Here is a 22,602-nt window from a genome sequence, read left to right as displayed (position 1 = left end):
ATTATAAATGGATGAATTATACAGTGTGTGAATTATATCTCAATAAAGTTTTTACAAAAACATAAATAGATCTCTTCCTTCAGGGCAAGCATCATGTTTTATTCTTTCTCTCTCTCTTTTTCTTCCTTTTTAGGGCCATGCCTGTGGCATATGGAAGTTCCAAGGCTAGGGGTTGAATCAGAGATGCAGGGGCCGGCCCATACCACAGCCACAGCAACGCCAGGTCTGAGCTGCATCTGTGACCTATGCAGCAGCTTGTAGATTTTTAACCCACTGAGCGAGGCCAGGGATGGAACCTGCTTCCTCAGGGACACTATGTCTGGTTCTTAACCTGCTGAGCCACAATGGGAACTCCGTGTGTTTTACTCTCTCTTTTCTGTAAATTCACTGTGGACATATCTGCTAAACTGAACTGGAATTTAGTTGCAGTCTGAGCTTCAGATGAGAACAGCAATGCGCATCTGGAGAGGCACGCAATGCAGGGCTGTTGGGTTTGGGGTGGCAGTGGCAGGCATGCATCCGCTGTCAGTCCCAGGAGCCCTGACCACTATCCTGGTTCTGCAGGGCTTCCTGTCCACCTGCCCAGATTGAGCAGGATGCTGGATCCTGGCATCGACTACAGAACAGACTTTCTATAGAAGACTGCTGAAAAGATGGTCTTTGCGTCACTGTTTTAACTGGTAAAGGAGATGCTCCAACTTTATATAAAGTACTGGACATTTCATATACAAAGCAATCAGAGTTACTATTAAAATAGCAATGCCATTCAAAAGAACTGAAAAAAAATATATAACTTTTAGCTGACAAGCTGACAATCTATTAATGTTCTTTAACTTTTAACTTTACAGAGTTGGCTAGATGTTGTGCCTTCTAAAACTACGTAACATCTGTCTTTTTTTTTCCATTTTTTTTTTTTAAGGGCTGCACCTGTGGCATATGGAATTCCCAGGCTAGGGGTCCAATTGGAGCGGTAGCCACCAGCCTAGCCACAGCAACGCGGGATTCAAGCCATGTCTGTAACCTACACCACAGCTCATGGCGACATCAGATCCTCAACTCACTGAGCAAGGCCAGGGATCTAACCCTCATCCTCATGGATGCCAGTCGGGTTTGTTACCCACTGAACTACGATAGGAACTCCCAAATGTAATATCTAAATCATCAGGGTTTTCTATGAGTCTACCTAACACCTTTTTTTGTCATTTTGTGACTTCAACTAAAATCCCAGAAGATTGCTTCTTCTCAAGGAATAGAAGACCCTGCCATATTTTTCAGTTCTTCTAGAAAGATACTGAGTAGAATATGTAACACTTTAGATTAAATTTATAACAGCGAAAAAGCACCTCTGCATTTTACAGGTTACATGTTTCAAAAACTGATCTTCTTTTCTTTCTTTTTCTGAAGAGGTTCTTTTATCTGGAATCAACAAGAATCTGAGTGCACACCAGGGGCAACTGTACAGATCAGAACATGCTGCTCTACTTTCCAGAGCCATAATTGCTCTCAGAAGTACAATTACACAAACACACACACACACACCAGCTGTGGTAAATATAGCAAGTGCCTTTTTTCTAATATAATTACAACCATAAAATAAAATTTAATGTAAAAATCTATAGGCATAAATGCTGTATAAAATATAAATTCACTTTAAATGAAATAACTAGAGCTAACAAATTGTGGACCCAAATTACTAACAGAAACAAATCATTCGAACAATGATAACTTCTTGTCTTTCACTATATTTAAATTCTAAATATATATACATATAATATATGACAGATAACATACATAATGTATACAGCATATGTATATATTTCAAGTAGCCCTTGCTTCAGCCTTGTCGCAGGGAGAGAAGCTGAAGATCACATGGGTTGGTGGTTTTGCTTTTAATTTTTTTTCCTTTTTAGGGCCGTATCTGTGGCATATGGAAGTTCTCAGGCTAGGGGTTGAATCGGAGATGCAGGGGCTGGCCTATATCACAGCCACAGCAACGCCAGGTCTGAGCTGCATCTGCAACCCATGCAGCATCTTGTAGATCTTTAACCCACTGAGCAAGACCAGGGATGGAACCTGCATCCTCATGGACACTATGTCAGGTTCTTAACCTACTGAGCCACAATGGGAACTCCTTTTTAATTTTTTTGTTTTTCCTTTACCATCTCATGTGTAATTCCTATCTGTGAACTATCTGGGCGCACAGCATCTATTACCTGCCTCAGGGCTCCTTCTACAACCAGGCCTCAAGCCTATCCTCTCTTGTGCTATTAATAGGGACTCACATCTTTGTGCAGTTGTGTTTTTTCACAAAGCAAAAGGCCAGCATGATTATAACTCATCATGAGCTTTAAGTAATTTTGTTTATTGCCTTTGCCCAATTTCTACTCACAGTTCCTCTGCATATGTTTTCATTACACTCCACTCTGTTGGTCATACCTCAATTATTGAAAGGCTGATCTATTTGAAGTTTCATCTGACATATCAGCAAATCAAATGGGAAGCTTCCTGGGATTCAATGAAAGCCACAATCAGGGACTACCAGACAAAGAGGTGATAAGAAAACTACACACCAATATCCCTTAGGCATGTAGATACAAAAATCCTCAAAACAACAGTAGCAAACTGAACTCAGCAACACATTAAAAGTATTATACACCATGAAACAAAGGAGGAAAACTTCCACATGATCTTCCTGGTAGATGCAGAAAAAGCAGTGGACAAAATTCAACATCCTTTCATGATAAAAACACTCAGAAATCTAGGAGTAAGAAGGAAGCTTTCTTAACATAATACAGGGAATTTATGAAAAACCAAAAGCTAGCATCATATTCAATAATGAGAGACTGAAATCTTTCTACTCTAAGGTTAGGAAAAAGACAAGAATACCCACTTTTGCCACTACATTCAACATTGTACTAGAAGTCCCAACCAGAAAAATTAGGCAAGAAACAAAATTAAAGACACTCAAGTTAGAAATATGAATATTTTGAAATGTTATTCTTTTGACAGACTACACAATGCTATATGAAAAAAAATCCCATAGACTCTACACAGAAAAGTTATAAGAGCTAATAAACTCATCAAAGCTGCAGGGTTTAAAATCATTTGTGTTTTTCTATGCCAGAAACAAAAAATTGAAAAAATAAATAAACAATTTCATTTACAATAGTATCAAAAGAAATAAAATACCTAGGAATAAATTGAACTAAGGAGGTAAAAGACTTGTACACTGAAAATTAAAAAACACTGCTGCCATAAATCAAAGAAGACCTAAGTAAATGAAAAGACATCCCATGTTCATGGGTTAGAAAACTTAATATTGTTAAGATGGTGATACTCCTTAAAGCAATCTACATTCAGCATAACCCTTATCAAAATCCCAAAGTAATTTCTCCAAAAATGGAAAAGCCAATCTTCAAATTCATAAAGAACTGCAAGGGGCCAAAAACAGTCAAAATAATCTTGAAAAAGAAGAAAAAAGTTGGAGGTCTCACACTTATAGGTTTTAAAACTGACTACAAAGCTACAGTGATGAAAATAGTGTGATACACAGTAGCTGATACAATATGACAGGAAAAGGAAATAAAAGACATACTGACTGGGAAGAAAAAATAAAACTTTATTCAAAGGTGTGTAGAATACCCAAAAGCATTGACAAAAAAACCCTAGAATCAAAAAGCAATTATAGCCAGGTTGCAGGATACAAGGTTAGTATATAAAAGTCAACTGCTTTCCTACTACCAGCAATCAATAAGTGAAATTTAAAAAGTAAAAACGCAATACAATATACATTAGCACCCAAAATAATAAAATCTAACAAAACATGTATAAGCTCTAAATGAGGAAAACTACAAAATGTTGCTGAAATAAATCAAAGAACTAAATAGGGAGTTCCCATTGTGGTGCAAGAGAAATGAATCCAACTAGTACCCATGAGGATGTGGGTTTGATCCCTGGCCTTGCTCAGTAGGTTAACAATCCAGTATTACCATGAGCTGTGGTAGGTTGCAGATGTGGCTCAGATCCCATGTTGCCATGGCTGTGGTGTAGGCCAGTAGCGGTTGTTCCGATTCGGCCACCCTTAGCCTGAGAACTTCCATATGCTGAGGGTGTGGCACTTAAAAAAAAAGAAAAGAAACAAAACAAGACAAAAAAGCAAAGAACTAAATAAATGGAGAGAGATTCCATTTCTGTAATGAGGAAACAAGTAACAAGAAAGAGTCCTTTTTCAGTGTTTAGCTGAGCCCCTGAGTTGGCTTGGTGAAGGGGTCTTATAAGTCTGGGCTCTCATTGTTGAGTTAATTCTCACTTCTTAGGGTTTCTGCATTTCTTACATTTAACTCCAAAGTTCAGTATATTTTAAAAATCTATGGTCAGTTAAAGAATTAACATTAGTTATAAGTTAAATTACAGAGGTGGAACGAGGTAGTTTTAAATGTTAGTTCACAATGATTGTACTCATTTCATTGGATAAAAAAAAAATTGCCATTTTTTTAAACGGCTGCCTAATAGGTCTTTATAAATACAGCCCATTGTCATTATGGGGAAAGATGTGCATATTTCAGACAACTGGGTCATATGGGTCATCAACAGAATCTTGCAGTCTCTTCATCACACACTTTGTACTGAAATGTAATTTGCATAAGCAAAAATAAGAATAGGCATTGCCACTCACACAGAGATGACTTCAAGGAAAACCCAGCCGGCTGGCCTGCTCACACTGTGGTGCTGTCAGAGCCCTTTCTTGCTCCCGACATCAACTAACTGGCTGGACATAAGGACTGTTCACATCACACCTGCAAACACAGCATTCTCTCTTAGACCCTACATCAACTCCAGAGAAAGAATCAAAGAGTAATGTTCATTCTGGGTATTAGGAGTGGCCATGGGAAATATACTCCATAGCTAAAATATTTTAGAGCTTGAGAGAATCAGAAGTAATTTTAGTACTGTATTTTGTAATCTGAGTGACCAAATTCCTTTTACATAACTCTCTTGAAATTTAAAAGCATCTCTTTGATAAGTGTTTGCCTGGGACCTGAATAGCCAGTTATATCCCCAAAGGGTGAACATTTTAATAAACCTGTCTACCCCTTCTTGCCAGTGGCAAGAGAAAACAGTAACAGGTCAGTGCAAATTTTTTTTTGTCTTTTGTTGTTGTTGTTGTTGTTGTTGCTATTTCTTGGGCCGCTCCCACGGCACATGGAGGTTCCCAGGCTAGGGGTCGAATCGGAGCTGTAGCCACTGGCCTACACCAGAGCCACAGCAACGCGGGATCGGAGCTGCCTCTGCAACCTACACCACAGCTCACGGCAACGCCGGATCGTTAACCCACTGAGCAAGGGCAGGGACTGAACCCGCAACCTCATGGTTCCTAGTCGGATTCGTTAACCACTGCGCCACGACGGGAACTCCAGGTCAGTGCAAATTTTAATAGGACAGATCAGACCCCATATGCCTTCAAATTCCTCCCTCTCCTTTTCCAGGAACCCAGACTATTCCACTTAAGACATGTGAAGCAATTAACCCAGGCTCTGCTTCCTAGCTCAAAGAGGAAAACAGCCCTGTACCCTGCCAGGCATGTGCAGAACCATAGCCTCAGGCGGGACTTGACCACTGTTTAGCATATACTCTGAAGAAGTGCCACAGAAATTGTTTTTGCTATGACCTCTTCCATACTTCAACTTGTCACCCAGAAAATCCTTTTAACTCATGCAATGTTAGTTTAATGGCATCGTAAGCATACATCTTCTCTGCTCCCCACAGGCTTTCAAATAATTCACTCCATTTTTTCTGAATCTTCCCTTTTAAAAATGTGACAGTTTGAGTTCAACATCTTTCAGGAAAAAAAAATACTGCAAGTTCTTAACTTCCTGCTCACAGAGACTCTTCCCTTACAAACCAGACACAATGGGGTGACGTGCCCTGAACTGGTCACATTATTTCAGAGGAGGCCTCATTAGGCAACCTCGCAGAGATGGAGAAAAACTTCTCAGGCCCTTTAATTCAACAGTTCACGAGGAAAAGAGGTAGTGAAAAGTCAGCCACTAAATTCCTGATGTTTGTTACTGTAAGAACAGCAAGAACAGTGACAGTCATGGGACGAACAGAAATTCTTAACACCAAACACAAACACACGAACATACAACACACATTACTGTCTTACCAGTCATGGAAACTATCACCCCAATTGTGGAAATCCACTAGCAAGCGGTCTCCAAACAAGATCTGCCACGGTTGCCACACACACCAAGGAGGGGTTCTTCTTGTCGACGGGCTCCAGCTTCATTGCAATCCGAAAGTCTTCAGGCACTGGCCCGTGCTAATAGCACCACAGTGCAGAGGCACAAAGAGAAACAGGACACCAAACAGGACTGAGCCACTGTCGAAAGCTCTGTGATGTTCGGCATCAGGAAAGTCTACAAGAGTTTAACCCAAACCCTCTGGAACGTAGGACCAGTGTTCCAACAGGCAAGTGCATATTCATAAACGAAAAACCTAGGAAATGAGCGTTTACTTTGTGCTTTTCTCTTTTGTTGTGCAGGTAGGTTTTATTTCCCATATCATCCTCATTTTCCCTTCTCAGTTCTGAGAGTAATTTGGATTCATCTTAAAATGCACTGTTTACTGAACACAGCAGTATCTAATACTTTTCTCTGCTCCCTGTAGGCTTCCATTGTATGGTGTATTTCCAAACACCACTCTTTGGAAAAGTTGTAAAGAGAGGCTCTTTAGCAGTAAAATTTTCACTTACATTGATCAGAGTTGAAATTAGTAGCTCGCTCATTATTTAAGGAACACATGAACTAATCCATGAATGCATTACAGATGAAAAAAACTGAATGCTTTTTAAAGTATCTGCACATATTTTTTAGTATTTAAAAATACTAAGGACTGTGATTTACATGACAATGATAAAACCCCATTTTGCATATAGCTATGATTAGCCAGTCCTGGGAATTAGAAAAATACACATAATATATGGGGACAAAAAAGGGTTTTTCCCTAGTTTTTTATTATCTATCCTGAAACCTGATTGTTGGTTTCTTTCAGCACATTTTTAAAAGCATTTTCACATTTCCGTAGCCTTCCTTCCTTGATACAATTCTTGTGAAACACTGAGCGGTTGCAGAACACTGATTTTAAGGGTGGGACACGGAGCCTAGAGGTGTATATGATTGTCCTCACGGAGACACAGCCAGCAGGTGGCCATGCCTCCCTGACCCCAGGCTTCCACCCCCTCCCTGGTACATAGGGGGCCTATTAATCTGTCCTGAACACGTGTCAGGTTGCTGGGACACACGGGGCCTGAGTGTGCGCCACCCAAATCCTCATGCACTCTTTGAATCTGGGTGAAACAACACCCTCGCTTTCATTACACATAAATGCAACTGGACCAGGTACATCCAAAGTCTACCTGGGGCATCAGCAGGCCTCATAGCAACAAAACCAAGTTTTAACAACTAACTCATTAGAAGCAAATGGAAAAACAATCTAAAAGGCGTTTTAAATTTTAGCAAGCTTTAAATGTAAAGTTTTCTACTCTTTCCATCTAATGAAAGTATTTGATTATATGCTTAAAGGAAAAAAAATATTATGTCCATAGGAAACCGACAAATTTAGTGGGAAAAGTCATAGGGAGCTAAGGATTGTTAAAAGATTAAAATACAATAGAATACATAGTGAACTTTACAAATTTAAGCTGAAGTAAAAATTGGCTTTATACCAAGGAAAAAAATACTATAGAATTTCTGTTTCTGAATAATCTCTTGGGAGTACTGTGTAATTTGCAGGCCTTCAAGTAATCCATCCGAACAAACTTATCTTTTCTATAACCTAAAAAAGTACTGATTACTCAAAATATCCACAAGATGTAACCATGTACATAACTATATCATTCCATTTGTATTCAGTCTTATGCCATAAATTCAATGTCCTGACAGACACAAAAGATGCAAAGTAAAATCTCTAAACTGCTCCAGTGTTTTGGAATGTCCAGATCCCAAATGGTTGATTGTGATCTCCCAGCATGCGTGTCATTCCCTACAAACTCTAAAACCCATTACAATATGGGGTCGGTCCCTGGAACTGATGGGCATCCATTTCCCATCAAGGCTTCCAAGATGAGCAGAGAGAGGACACAAAAGCTCTGGAGTCCCCTGTGCCTCCTGGAGAAGGTCACAGACCATCGTGGACCCCACGGTGAGCAGCCCAGGGGGCCAGACCCTAGGATGAACACGTAACAGGACACCAAACAGGACTGAGCCACTGTCGAAAGAAGCGACCCCAGGCCACCTGGCAGCTCCAGGTCTTCACGGGCTTCTCAATAAAAGAAGCCTCTCCCTCCCTAAAGTGGCTTGCATGAGGCTGCCCCCACACAAGGGGCTCCATACATGTTCTAGATTGACTGCTACATTGGGAACGGAAGTCAGACTCCTAGCACAGCCTCCAAGGCTCTGCCTCTGACTGCATCCCTGTCCCTGGTCCCCCTGCTCTGATGCCTTCACTTGCCTGTAATCCCCACTTGTACCACACAGGCCGGTTGTGCTCTGACAGCTGCTCACCCCATCCGGGTGTCTATCTAGCATCACGTCCCACATTCCTACTGAAAGGGCAGCCCTGTGACCCCTCAGCCCCTTGCCCTGTCGCTATGGGACACGATACCTTTATCTTTGTTTATTTGACACCTGCCCTCTCGAATGAAAGCCCCATGAGGACAGAGACACCTGCACACAGTAAGGGCCCCATAAACACCCAAAGAGTGGGTGAGCCTTAGGGCTGTTCCTGGCCTCCCCAAAACCCAGTATTTCGGGGACTGTGTATGAGTCTCAGGGAAGGATCCCAGAAGAACGCTGAGCTGGTTCCTAAGAATAAAATGATTATAAGGTGACTACAGAAGTTGCCACAGTCACCCAGGAATCTAACATCCAAGCAGGAGACCTTATTTATACAAAAGTGTGCTGGTCAAGGAAATGAGTCCACGGGCACCTTAGCCTCTGGCTTCTCACCGTGCTAGCAGACAGCAAATAAGAAAAGATGCCAGTCACAGATGCCAGGCCCATGTTCCCTTGCACATAAGAAAAGATAAGGATGAGATTTTAAATTCCCATCCAAAGAAAACTGGGTTATTTTCTCCTTCATAGTTTCCTGTTCTCTGTGGTTTCCAAACAAATGACATTGGGTGAATCAAGTTTCCTCACTGTAGAGCACCATTAAGTGAAATATCTTATTTCAACCATAATTATTATTATTATTACTATTATTATTTTTGTCTTTTTAGGACCATACCTGCAGCATATGGAGGGTCTAATCGGAGGTCTAACCCCAGGCTAGGGGTCTAATCGGAGCTGTAGCCGTCAGCCTACGCCAGAGCCACAGCAACGCCAGATCCAAGCCGCGTCTGCAACCTACACCACAGCTCATGACAACGCCGGATCCTTAACCCACTGGGTAAGGCCAGGGTTCAAACCTGCAACCTCATGGTTCCTAGTCGGATTTGTTAACCACTGTGCCATGACAGAAGCTCCTTATTTCAACCATAATCTAAACACTAGTTTCTTCATTCCTTATTAAGTTTAATAAACATTATGTAAAATAAAATGCTCTCCAAAGATTTTGCCCTACATACCTTAAATATTTTACTTAAGTGGTTGGTCATTGATGCTTTTCTTTAAAGACAATTAGTAGTTCTAGGAATAGTATCCTTGTCATTGTACTGCTTTCTGTATACTAAACTTTCATTCTGGAAATCAAGTCACACCAGGCTCTCTTGTTAGTATTTCATAAAATGTTGTTAAAATGACCCTGACTGTCTCTTCCTCCTGGCCTACCTTCAGGGATGTGCAGTTCATGTTTGCTCCTTTCACTCCACCTTACTGGATGGATGTCAGAGGAACTGGCATTGATCCAAAAATCATAGCAGCCTAAACAACCATCAGACAGTAACCACACACCTGAAAAACAGAATGTTCACCATTGTTCATTCAGAATCATGCATTTTACCAGGTCACAAAATTAACAATAATATTCCTTTATTTCGTCAGCATCATCAGTATATACGAACCAGTCCTTCTATCCAAATGTGCTTATATTGGGGAATGAATTTATAGATGACATCTGGAAAGCATGAAATGCTGACAAAAGAGACACTATTTTTTAAGTACTAAGAATTTTTCTGCAAAAAAAAACTTTATCCTTTTACTCAGTCTAGGAATCTGAGGTCAATTTACATATCTATTAAACAAGCTTCTTTTTTTATTCAATCCCTATCAAATATTCCTTTCAGAAACCCCATCTCCTGCTGTTTGGCTTGATTCCTATCTCAAGACAGAGCAAACACCAAAGTACAGAGCAAAAACCAAAACGGGTACAGCCTTATTTCAACTCTGTCATATGGATCCGGCATACTCAATAAAGAAAATAGTAAATCGGTCAAGAAATACATCTCCTCGACATGCTATACGAATTTAACAGCTATAATCAATCAGTAGATTAAGGGAATAGTGTTTTCTGTGTTTGATGTTTCTCAAAAAACTAAGGTCTTTTACAATTCAATAATAAAAAAAGCATAGTAAATATTACATTTTATAAGCCATTTACTTTTATCAATGCCTCTTCACCCTATATAATTTTCATAAAAGTCATATTTATATGAATATGATTCATAAGCAAGGGTATTTTTCATATACATTTCTCATTAGTTCAGAAAAAACTTGAATAATTCTCTTTTAACAGACAAAAGCAACATTGTGGGATGCACTGATTTTTACCAACCTCAGGTGAAACTATTTACCAATTAAGAGTAATTGCTAGTGATGAGAGACTCAGAAAATTAATCTTCAGAGAAGGAAAAAATATTCATTAAAAAACAAATTTCACCCATCACTGAATAAAATAAATCCATACTGTACTAGAACTTGTTTATAACACAGTACTGAAATTCATCATTCTCTAGAAAATTCTCTCACTGTGCAATTAGCCCAAAACAATAACACCATCTCTTACCTCAGCTACAGAGAGCACGCAACATACAGATGGATGTGGGGGGGTCAATGCCTTCTAATCTCATCCCAACCTGAAAACCATTTTTGTGCTTTGGAAAGGACTAGTCCTAGGGAGTTTCATGATATAATATTAGCCACTGAAATAACTTTAAAATGTGAAATTAAAACACCCGGTGTGGCTACGCATACAATCATCCTGGTCTGGAAGCTCAGTAATACGGCTAAAGAAAGAGGGCTGTGCTCATGCATTTGGCCTCCAAAGGCAGCTTGATCAGTTGTACGTGCTTTGAAACAGTTCGTCACCAAACTCTAGATCCTCTGAACCCCCATATACATTCCTTTTGCCCATTTTCCCTTCACGAGTTGAAGGAGATTGCCCTGTACTCTGGAAGTGATCCTTGCTGATTACAATGCTTACTTTCTCCCAGTTAACATCTTGTGTCTTCACTTTGTTTATGACGACTTTGCTTTGGAAAATTTTATTTTTTTGTCTTTTGTCTATTTTAGGGCAGCACCCACGGTGTACGGAGGTTCCCAGGCTAGGGGTTAAATTGGAGCTACAGCTGCCAGCCTACACCACAGCCACAGCCACAGCCACATGGGATCCGGGCTGCATCTGCAACCTACACCACAGTTCATGGCAATGCCGGATCCTTAACCCACTGAGCGAGGCCAGGGATGGAACCTGTGTCCTCATGGATACTAGTTGAGTTCATTAACCACTGAGCCATGACAGAAATCCGAGAATTTTATTTTAATGTAATAAAATATATCAGTTATTTCCTGTACAGTTTACAGATCTAGCCTCTGAATCCCTTGCAACACTGAAGTCACATGGATATTCTCCTAGTATAATTTTAAAACTTTTGTTCTTCATATTTAAATCTACAATACACTTGAAGTTGATTTTTTTTTCCTATGGTGTGAGGTAGTGCTCTATTTTTTCATATGAAAAAAAATTATTCAAAACAACTTTTTGAGGAATCACATGGTGGCTCAGCAGGTTAAGGATCCAGCAGTTGTCACTATAGCACTTCAGGTCACTGGTGTGATGTGAGTTCAATCCCTGGCCCAGGAACTTCCACATGCCACAGGTGTGGCCAAAAAAACCCAAAGCTTTATGAATAGTCCATACTTAACACTGATCTGCAAAGTTTCCTCTATCGTGTCATGTTTCTACATGTCTACGGGTCTATTTCTGGACTTTTCATTCTGTTCATTGGCATATTTGTTCATATCACATTGTCTTAATTGCTATAATGAGTCTTTCTATCTGGAGAGTAAATTTTATCATATTGGTTTTCTAAATCAGTAACTTGTTCCCTCTCCATTTAATCAAATCATTTTGTTCATCCAAGATATATTTATAATTTTAACATAAACTCTAATATTTATTCCTATATACCTTTTATTTTTATTGATATTGTAAATGGAACTTATTTCATAATAGATTTTCTCATTCATTCCCATTCATTATTATTTTATTCAATATTGGTCTTCTTCTCATAGACTTGCTGAATGATTATTAGTTTTGAGCACAGTTTTGAGATGATACATACAGCATTACCAGTTAATTTATTCTTAAGTGAGAACAAACTTATAAGTATACCAATGGTAAATGATGATCAAAATATTGTTCTACTAGCTATAGAGCTATTTTATATATATATGGATATATATATATAATATATATCCATATATATATATATATATACACACATAAATTTTTTTTTAATGGAACACCCTTGGCATAAGGAAGTTCTTGGGCCAGGGATTAAATCCAAGCTGCAGCTTCAGCCTGCACTGCAGCTGTGGCAACACTGGATCCTTTAACCCACTGCCCTGGGCCAGGGATCGAACCTTCTCTTCCACAGGGATGCAGGCTGCTGCAGTTGGACTCTTAATCATTGCACCACAGTGGGAACTCCAGAGCTGCTTTTTAATCAGTAAGTTTATTACTATTGATGACTGCTTAATACATAAATGCCTATTTTTAGGTAAAATTTACTCTTCTGAAAAGAATCTTTTTGTTTGGAAATAATGTCAAGCTTAAAGAATAGTTGAAAGAACAAAATTGCACAGAGAACACAGACAACCTTTGCCTAGGTTTATTTATTATTAACATTCCATGGCATTTCCTTTATTATTTCTGTTTGTCCCTCTCTCCTACGTGTTTGTGTGTGAACAGCTATAGATGTATAGGTATACATATATGTGTACATATGATTTTTTAATCATTTGGGGGATCTTTACCTCTAAATATTAATTTTACGGTAAGAGTACTTACTTTCCCTAAGAATAAGAACATTCTCTTACATAAAAATAGCTTAATTATCACCTTCTCTAAATTTTACATTATTCAGTACTTTCAACTAATCTTCTACTCCTATTCCAATTTTTCCAACTGATTCAACAATGCTGTTCCTAACATTTCCCCCCTCCAGAACAGGATTCAGTTTAAGGTCAGATATTCAGTTTAATTGACATGTCTCTCTAGTCTCCCTTAATCTGGAACATTTTCCCTTGTAGTTCTTTATCTATTATAACATTGACTTCTTTAAGAACACAGTCTTTTCCTTCCTTTGTTAAAAAATATAAAGTTCCTCGTTTTGGGTGCGTCTGATGTTTCCCCATGATTAGAGTCCCGTTATGCATTTTTACCCACCACGCGACAGGGGTGACCACATCACTTCTCAGGACATTACTTCTGCCACCACATGATGCCATGTGGTCCACAGGTGATATTAATTTTGATCACACAATTAGAGTAGTCTCCAACTCCCTCACTAAAGTCACATTCAAAACGCACATATATACACAGATATTTTTGCGCGCACACACACACACACACACACACACACACACACACATATATAACATGATAAACCAAAAGTTGAAACAGATCCATCTAACTCCAGTCCATCTCCAAAGGGCTTGCTCTTTATCAGTCTGTATTTGTATTTCTCCTTTAACAAAGTCAACTTATTTAATCATGTACTAAATCCAACAGCATATCTACTACAGCCTCAGAACTCTTTCACTCACTCGACTATAATAAACAAACCTACAAAAAGAGTTCAGGATTTGTTTGCAATTTTCTCTCCCTGCTCTGCCATCCTAGATACAATAAATAGTTAAAACCTGTATTCATAAACTACTCGGATTCATTCTTTTTTTCCTCTCTTTTTTAAGATTTTTTTCCACTATAGTTGATTTACAGTATTCTGTCAATTCCTACTGTACAGTAAAGTGACCCAGTCATATACACACACACACACACACACACACACATATATATATGTTCTTTTTCTCATGTTATCCTCCATCATGTTCCATCACAGTGACTAGATGCAGTTATGGTACCTACCAGAAAAACAGTTGAGCTCATTTGTTCCTATTTTCTTTCAGTTCTTAATAATATCTTTTGATTTTTAATATGCAGAATATGAACATGCTTCCAAAAGTTAAAGCTATACCTAAAGGTACTGAGAGAAGTGCCCTTCCCTCCTGTATCCTGCCCACGCCATGTACATATGATTTTTTAATCATTTGGGGGATCTTTACCTCTAAATATTAATTTTACGGTAAGAGTACTTACTTTCCCTAAGAATAAGAACATTCTCTTTCTTTCTTTATCCTTCCCAGGGTTGTTCTTGTAAAGATAAGCAATTCTGTTTATTTTTTTTTTCTTATTTTTCCCTTTTCCTTACACTGAAGCTAGCATATAACACAGGCTGTTCTGCACTTGGCTTTGCTCACTTCCCAGCGCCCCCTGGAAACCACCCCATGTCAGGTCACAGCCACTGCCCACATTCTCTTTTCCAGCTGCACCCTCCTCCACTGTGTGCAGGTGACTTCGCTGATTCAACCTTCTTCCACGTGGGTGCATGCCTTTTTTGTAAGAACACGAAATTCTTCTACAATCTTTATGGACTGCTTTATAAAATGTCGTTAAAAACTTTCTTATATTCAGAGATCATTTTAGAAGCTTCTGAGGAAAAACGTGTAAGATGACAAAACCCAAAAATGAAATGGCAAGAGTGAATGATTTCTCAGGAATATTTTATGTCTACAGAAATAAATGTCATGTGTGTGTTTAACTCTCCCAGCCTTCTTCTCACTTCTACTCTGTTTTCCAGCAGATTGTATTTAACAAGTTTTCTGTGACTCCCTCCTGTTCACTGCTTTGAAATCTCTCAGTTAACTTCAAAAGCACCACATTCTCTCTCTCTCTCTCTCTCTCTCTCTCTCTCACACACACACACACACACACACACACACACACACACACACACACACACACACACACGAATAAGAAAGAAAAGAGGAAGGAGAGACCAGGGAAGAGTATGATAATAAAGCCGAAAGGGAATCTAAGAGGCTGCAGAAGATGAGAGGGCATTTTTCATGTTTTAACAAAACTGAACGATGCAAAATTGGGGATGGGGAGGAACCGGTACGACCTCAAATGGGAAAGATCAATTCAAGACCCTGGCACTGAGTCACTGCCGAGAGTTGGGCCAATCAACGTCACCCTTGTCAACACTTCAAATGGTTTCTGAGCTGAACAGTTGGGAGCTTTATGCGACATGGTGAGGAATGCTACACAGCTAAAGCAGCCCCAGCATTTTTCGGAGAGTTTCAAATAAAAATCAAACACTCACTTTAACAATCTGAAGGGCAACATCTAGTGAGAAGGATCACTGGCTGCCATTGATCTCTTTTCTCTGTAATGGTTTATTCAGAGCAGATAAAGATTTTTCCTTTCCAAAAATCTTATGCTTTATGAATATAATTGATAGCTGTGCTTATAAAATTATATTTTATGAGGAAAAGAGGGAACTGGAGTCACACAAAGTAAACAATAAGCCCATTAAATTTAGTCATAAAAAAGGGTCAGGTCTGTGGACTCGAAAACCACCTTTATGGATAAACAACCTCAAGCCCAGGGAGGTGAAGAGACGTCCATAAGGTCACACCAGTTTTGTGGCAGCAGAACTAAGGACATAAGTCCTCTGAAGGCCTGCCAACAGTTCATTCCACTAGGGGACAGAAGTGGCAACAAAAGGCAAAACAAAACCTGGCTTGGGGCCAAGGAAGGCTTCAAGGACATTTCCCAGGAAGCACCATGAGCTACTGGGTACAGAAGTGAAGCTGATCTGTTTTGTCATTTTCTTCTCTCAGAACAGTTGCAAAATACTGCTTTCTAGTATGAAATGGATGCATCTGGCCACTAATGTTGAAGAAGAAAGATTATTCACAGTTCCATACTGCTCTCAAAAGTAGGTACAGAAGATACACTATTATTTAGAAATAAAATGGGTCAGAAAACAAACAAAAACACACCACCATGCCTAGAGAAAAGAGGACAGGCCACTGGCAAACTCCTTTATGCAACGCCGTGCCATAGGGCACCTGTTTTCAAGGATGTGTGCCAGCAGGTCTTGGCCCCATGGGAGGACAGAGCCACCAGGTCAGCGGGAACAGCTCTGGGCAGCTGGAGGACAGCCTGAGAGCATCCAGGCTATCACCAGCACCCAACCCAAGAGCAGACAGGATCTTGTAGTGATGGTTCGGGCCATGACACAGACTGCACGTGGCTGCGGCATCCAGGAAATGCATGCCCCACACAAGACTGCCAACGCGCAGAGCAGGTATCTCCATCTGAATATCCAAAGAGAGTCTACCTTAGTCACAGGCAAGAGCTGGCAGCCAACAGTGCTTCCCTGAGTTTCACTCACTACCGAAAGGAATGGGAGAAACTGGGCATTGATGGAATCACAGCCACTGAGGCTCATGTTTGCAGCAAGGTGTGTATGTAAAGGCCTGGGCCAGGGCCAGCCTCCATGAGACAGCTGTCAAAGGGAAACAGGTTCCTAGGGAACTGTACAGCAGGTGGTAGAAACAAAAGTTCTTATAACACCAGAGACCACTGCCATGAGTTCAGCGTCCTTAAATGGTTTATCTCAGCAATATCTTCAAACTCTCAAATCATTTCAATGTGTCTGTCCAGGGCTGAAACGTCACAATTAACTATAAAATATAAAAACTAATATAAACACTGAATATAAATAATAATATAAATATAAAAAGTGAGCCATCAAGAAGCCCTATGTAGGGAAATTGTGATATACTCAGCTGGATCACAGAGAATTTAGCTTTTCGTCAACACGACAATTTTTTCAATGGGATAGTGTAAAAAAATCACTCAAATATTACAGAAGGGAACATGGAAATGATTTTCCTGAGACAAAGAGAATCAAAGAGAAAGTGAGAAGTGCACTGGTAGCTGTCTTTCAAGTTGAGAGACCCGACTGGCCAGGTCGTGAGTGTGATGTGTCAACATGGCATTTGATAAAACAGAGTGAGTCTGCGTTTATGTTTATGTTTTCTCTGAACATCCAGGACGATCAATATCTGTCTGAAGAACCACCAAACACTTGCCATCACAGCCAGCAACCTGTACTGGTGAGTCACAGCTTTCTCATTAAGAGAAATGAAGGAAGAAGGAGGGCTGTTCTTCGTCAAGTGCTATACGGACGCCTTTTATGCAAGAAGCAAACTTGCAAGATTTGAAATAGAAAAGACAGTCAGGGAGGCTTTTCACCCCTACTGACAATCGAGCATTTGCCATGTACCATGCACAGCATCTAACTGCACTAACCCCGTGTCCCACAGGAGGAAACAGAGGCATCGAAGAGGTTCACGAGTTGCCCCACTTGCACAGCTAGTCGGTAAAACCCCAGAATTCGAATTTGAACCCTGGTCTGCGTGCTTGCCTACAAAGTTATGTTTCCTGGAACACTGCAGCAGCCTGAACGAGTGACAACAACCTCAACCACCGCAGAGCAAGAGCTGGGAGTGGAGCGCAGGGTTCAGACGCACACCCATGTAGGACTTAAAATGGGCCCCAACTGCGGCTGGCTTGATGCACAGCATGAGAAAGGCAAGGAATTGAAACTGACTCCCACATTTCAGGCTTGAAAGAAATTTGCAGATTTTCCAAAATGTGATCATGTTCACTTAAAAAATGTTATCAGTATCTACTGATACCTTCAAGGACTTGATGAACAGCTTATCAAAACTATGTTTCTGTATTTACTTTCCAATCTCAACTCTCAGGTGTGTGACTGCAGCTTCATCCTTCTCTGGGGCATTTTATAGTAAATCTTTCCAAGTAAAAGTCCATTCACAGAGACACTGGCACTCTATGAAAGGTTATGAAATGCCTTCCTTGCTTTTTTTCTCAGGAATCTACGATCCTCACCTGAGCTAGGCATGGAAATTATCAAGAATATCAGAGCCACTTTGGACTTCCTCTGAAAAATCACAGAGAAATTGGAGAAAATCACACAATGCACACACTCACATACACACACACACATTTTTTGTTGTTTGGTACTCTTGGTTCATGCCGTTATTCTTAATGATGGGGTAAGGGTGGGGTCCACAGTGTATTCAAAGATTCTGGAAACCTTTCAATTTTTTTTTTGTAAAATTTTGTGTGCCAATAGATAGAAGCACTTCTCTAAGGAGACTATCAGTAGCTCACATTAAATGTTCAAAGGGATCGAAGACCTGAAAAAAAAAAAGACTAAGAGACACATGGCTGTCCTTTATGGGACTCTGCCATTAATCCACCCACGGACTAAACAGCCTACTTAGGAGACATCAATAAGCAGAACAGCAGTTCCTGCAGCTGCTCCTCATGGAGACACAGGTCAGACAGCCAGGCATGTTTTAAATTCTGCAAAGTGACAGCCATTTTTGCCATCTATTTGTTAGGCTAATGGAGAAAAATCATCACCTACATAATTAAACATAACTGGCTACAAAGCTTCAGTTAAGACGGCAGTGAAGAATGGCTGATTGTGTATTTTTAAACTCTCATTTTAGAGACTATGGCCTTGTTATTGAACACTTGTCACAAATTAATTCTGAGTCCCAAACTGCTGTGATGATTATACCAGGAGTCATTCTACAAATAGAGGACACAGAAACCGTGGGTTTCACAGAAAAAATGCACTTTAATAAGTTGGTAAATGTAATTCCTACTGTTCCTTTGTGAATCTATTCTACTATAATCTCAGATACAGAAATTCTCATTCCCCTGGGTTCCACTGACCTATTGACAGGAAGTTTGGTGCGCGTGCACGTGTGTGTGTGTGCGTGCATATGCATGTGCGTGTGCGTGTGCGTGTGTATTATATATCCAGTGACCCTAACCTAACCACTGACTGAATTATGGTCTCAGAAACAGAAAGAAAGCACAGACCAGAGCGGGTGAAATATTGCTGAATTTAGGCAGCTTTAGACTAACAAAGATATTTATGAACAAAGAAAAAGAACCCACACATCATAAAATAAGGAACTACACAGAAAGAATTCTTGAAAATAACTCCTAAAGTTGTGTGACAATTCACTGGCCATAACTGACTAGACTCCATAAATCCTCTGAGCCTAATGTTTAAAATAATAAATCCACATATTTTTTCCCGAATGAGTAAACTCTCCCAGGGAAGAGATGAAGATACTTCTAATTACAGATTTCCTTTTACTGCAGGAGAAGAGCCTTGGGACAGTCCACCCTTGACTCTAAATGCCACCATTTTCTTCTTTTAATTCCCTTTCTCTGAACAGGACATTGGGCCTCCAGCTGGAAGAGCTGATCTGTGCTTCTGGCTCCATGGCTTCAGATCCTCGGAAGGGCTTCACAGCCCCGGATCTTAGTCCACACTGTTTCAGAGGGGTTCTAAGAGAAGAAAAGGCTCTGAGCCACAAGAGCAGGATGAAGCCTCAGTTTTGCCCCAGAACAGAGACAGAACATGAACGGAGACTCGCTCTGCTCCTTTGAGTCAGAGCGGCCAGTCCGCTTCCATGCCTGCATGTGGAAAGGCCACACTGTGGTTTGTAAGCACAGTTGCCCCCTGCCCCCACATGCCTGGTGTTTGAAACCCTGACCAAGCATCTGAATAAAACTGATTTCTTACACGTTTTGATTTTTGGCAGGGACACACACAAGTCTGATTCCTAAGACACTGCATCCTTCATGGCCAGTCTTGTTACATCACACGTTCTGACTCTCCTACATATTCGTGGCTTCTAGCTGCCTTGAGATCCTGGATGGTGGTCCCATCCAAGCACAGCCATCAGGCCTCAAGCCTGGCCTATGTCCTTGGGTTGAACCTCCCATCTGGAAGGTCAAAGCAATGCCTCCACTGGCTTCTGGTCTGACCAACCCTCTGACCTGGAGTGAGTACCACAGTAAGGGCATGGAATGGGCACAGGGTGAGATGAAATGGGGGCTGGAGGGACACTGCACTGCCCGGGTCAAAGCCAGCCCTCAGTGAGAGCATCCACACTTGGAAGCAAGACAAGGTTTCCAGAAGCCAATTCAGCAGGGACTGGGGAGAGCACACTGGGAACAGGCACTGTGATCTGTCAGCTGGGGACTTACATGTTTAGTGGGACAGACCCTGAGTCTTGTCACGTGGCAGCAGTGGGGGCACCAGGACCTACACAGAACTTGAACCTGCCTCAGGAGTTCCCGCTGTGGCTCAATGAGTTACAAACCCGATTAGTATCCATGAGGATGTGGGTTCCATCCCTGGCCTCGCTGGGTTAAGGATCTGGTGTTGCGGTGAGCTGTGGTGCTGGTCACAGATGTGGCTCAGATCCCGCGTGGCTGTGGCTGTGGCATAGGCCAGCACTGCAGCTCTGATGCAACCGCTAGCCTGGGAACTTCCATGTGCAGCACTGTGGCCCTTGGGGGAAAAAAAAAAAAACCTTGTCCCACTGTGGACCTCCATCTGCACACAAGAGCCCCAGGAAGCTCCCATTCTGCAGTTCCCCAGGTCCCGCCCTGAGGTTCTAAGTCAGAAGGTTTCAGGAACACACACATACGTGTTTTCCAAAGCTCTCTGGAGTGACAACTGGGTTGAGAACCAATAAAAAGATATTTGGCCCTTCTTAAATGTCAGGCACCAGCACTTGCTCCTCTTTCTTTCCGCATTGGTGACACCTCTTCTCCCCTGTTCTAGCACCATGTCCAAGATTCTAACCACTGGCCTTTTCATATACTAAAATGTACTAAAAGTAACTCAACAGATACCATAAAAAGTGAAGCAAATAAAAAGTCTTAGCTTCTCACTCCTGGTTAAAATGCAATATAATGAATGCAATCTGAGGCAGCTTTTAAATCAGATGGTCCCTGGCATGATGAAAGCACAGACTGAGAAGAGAAAGAGCCCAGGAAGGTCTGGTACCCTGGGTGCAGATGGTTCCTGAAGCTGCCAGCCTCTGGTGCCGGGAGTCCCAGGGTGGAGCAAGTCCACCTGGGCACAGCTGGGGAGGTCCTGGCATAGGAGAAGGAGGTCCTGACACAGGATCCCTCCAATGTGCTTCCCGACCCACACCTCCAAGCAGCACATCAAAACAGACACCTGGCACCTGATCCTTGGGCGGACATAGGCCAGGAATGTCTGCTAAGAAGAAGCAAGACCCACGCTTATTTGTTATGTGTGTGTTACATCCTATGTCCTTCATTGCACAGTAACCCAAGGAGGCAGGAATGGTGATGCCCACTACTTTACAGATGACACAGCCTAGATGGCCTGGCCAAGGTCACAGAGCTGGGAGGTGGCAAGGCTGGGTGTCCACCCAGGCAGACCAGTCCCACAGCACACATGGAATCACTAAGGCTTGGATTGGCTCTGTTTTGTCATTTTCCAGCAAAGCCTTCAACTCAAATAAGCTGGTGTTTCATCTAGGCAAAAGACTGCATTCAGTGGATTCCCTGAAGTGTCAATTCCTTGCAAAAATATGACCTGCAAGGGCTCACCTTGGAAAACAGCTCCATGGGTGCTGCTGCAGCCGCCTCCTCTTTCAAGAACTGCTCCCAAAACCAGGGGTCCTGTGCAGCCACTGCAGGGCCTGGAAGGAAAACACAGTGACTTTCCTTGAGACAGTCAGTGACAGAAAAATGATGTCATTGAAAACGAGTCCAAAAAGCAGCCTAAGTCCTTAAACTGATCATCAGAAGGCCCGTTAACCAGTAGGAAGGAGCCTTATCACTGTGAGTATTCGGTGAAGTCATGTAACCCCTCACACCCAGCTGTTCCTAGGGCAGAACAGCCTTAGGAACACAGTTCGGGCTCAGCCTGCTGGTGACACTCAGAACACATGCCCCCAGCTCCTCTTAAAGGAGAGGGAACAAGCACAGGTTTTCTAGAAGATGCTTTGGCTAATTTTAAGGTGAAGGACCAAAAAAAAAAAAAAATGTTTACAATCTCCTTCACTTCCGTATGTCTTCTTCCTGGTGTGAATGAATGTCAATTGGTACAACCTGTCCAAAGGCCATGTGGAAACTTGTCAAAAGCCTTAAAAAATTATTTGCATACTTGGTACCAGCAATTCTCCTTCGAGGAATTTGTCTTAAATACATTAAAGTGATGTGCCCAAGAGTTTATCCTAGAATTCTTCATAACGGTGAGACACTGGGAACAAACTCAAGGTCCACCAAGAGGCTGACTGAATGCACTGCACAGATGAGCCATTGTAATGACAGGCCATAAACTGTCATTGCAGAAGGCTGCTCAAT

The 22,602-nt window shown here is 41.2% G+C and overlaps 1 protein-coding gene across 1 annotated transcript in view; it reads right to left on the bottom strand.

Annotated features, from left to right (window-relative positions):
- The window catches only part of L3MBTL4 (L3MBTL histone methyl-lysine binding protein 4), a 243,846-nt gene that overhangs the window by 194,943 nt on the left and 26,301 nt on the right, over window positions 1–22,602 (bottom strand). Inside the window, 9 exon segments of the mRNA XM_053743522.1 lie at window positions 4,720–4,796; window positions 6,167–6,219; window positions 6,221–6,322; window positions 7,742–7,836; window positions 9,831–9,941; window positions 9,944–9,953; window positions 11,005–11,046; window positions 11,048–11,110; window positions 21,844–21,935. Coding sequence (XP_053599497.1) covers window positions 4,720–4,796; window positions 6,167–6,219; window positions 6,221–6,322; window positions 7,742–7,836; window positions 9,831–9,941; window positions 9,944–9,953; window positions 11,005–11,046; window positions 11,048–11,110; window positions 21,844–21,935 — 645 coding nt within the window.

The sequence above is a fragment of the Phacochoerus africanus genome, chromosome 8, assembly GCF_016906955.1.
Source record: "Phacochoerus africanus isolate WHEZ1 chromosome 8, ROS_Pafr_v1, whole genome shotgun sequence".
Classification (NCBI taxonomy): domain Eukaryota; kingdom Metazoa; phylum Chordata; class Mammalia; order Artiodactyla; family Suidae; genus Phacochoerus; species Phacochoerus africanus.
The sequence above is the reverse complement of the archived record's forward strand: the minus strand, read 5'-3'. Positions and strand labels throughout refer to the sequence as shown.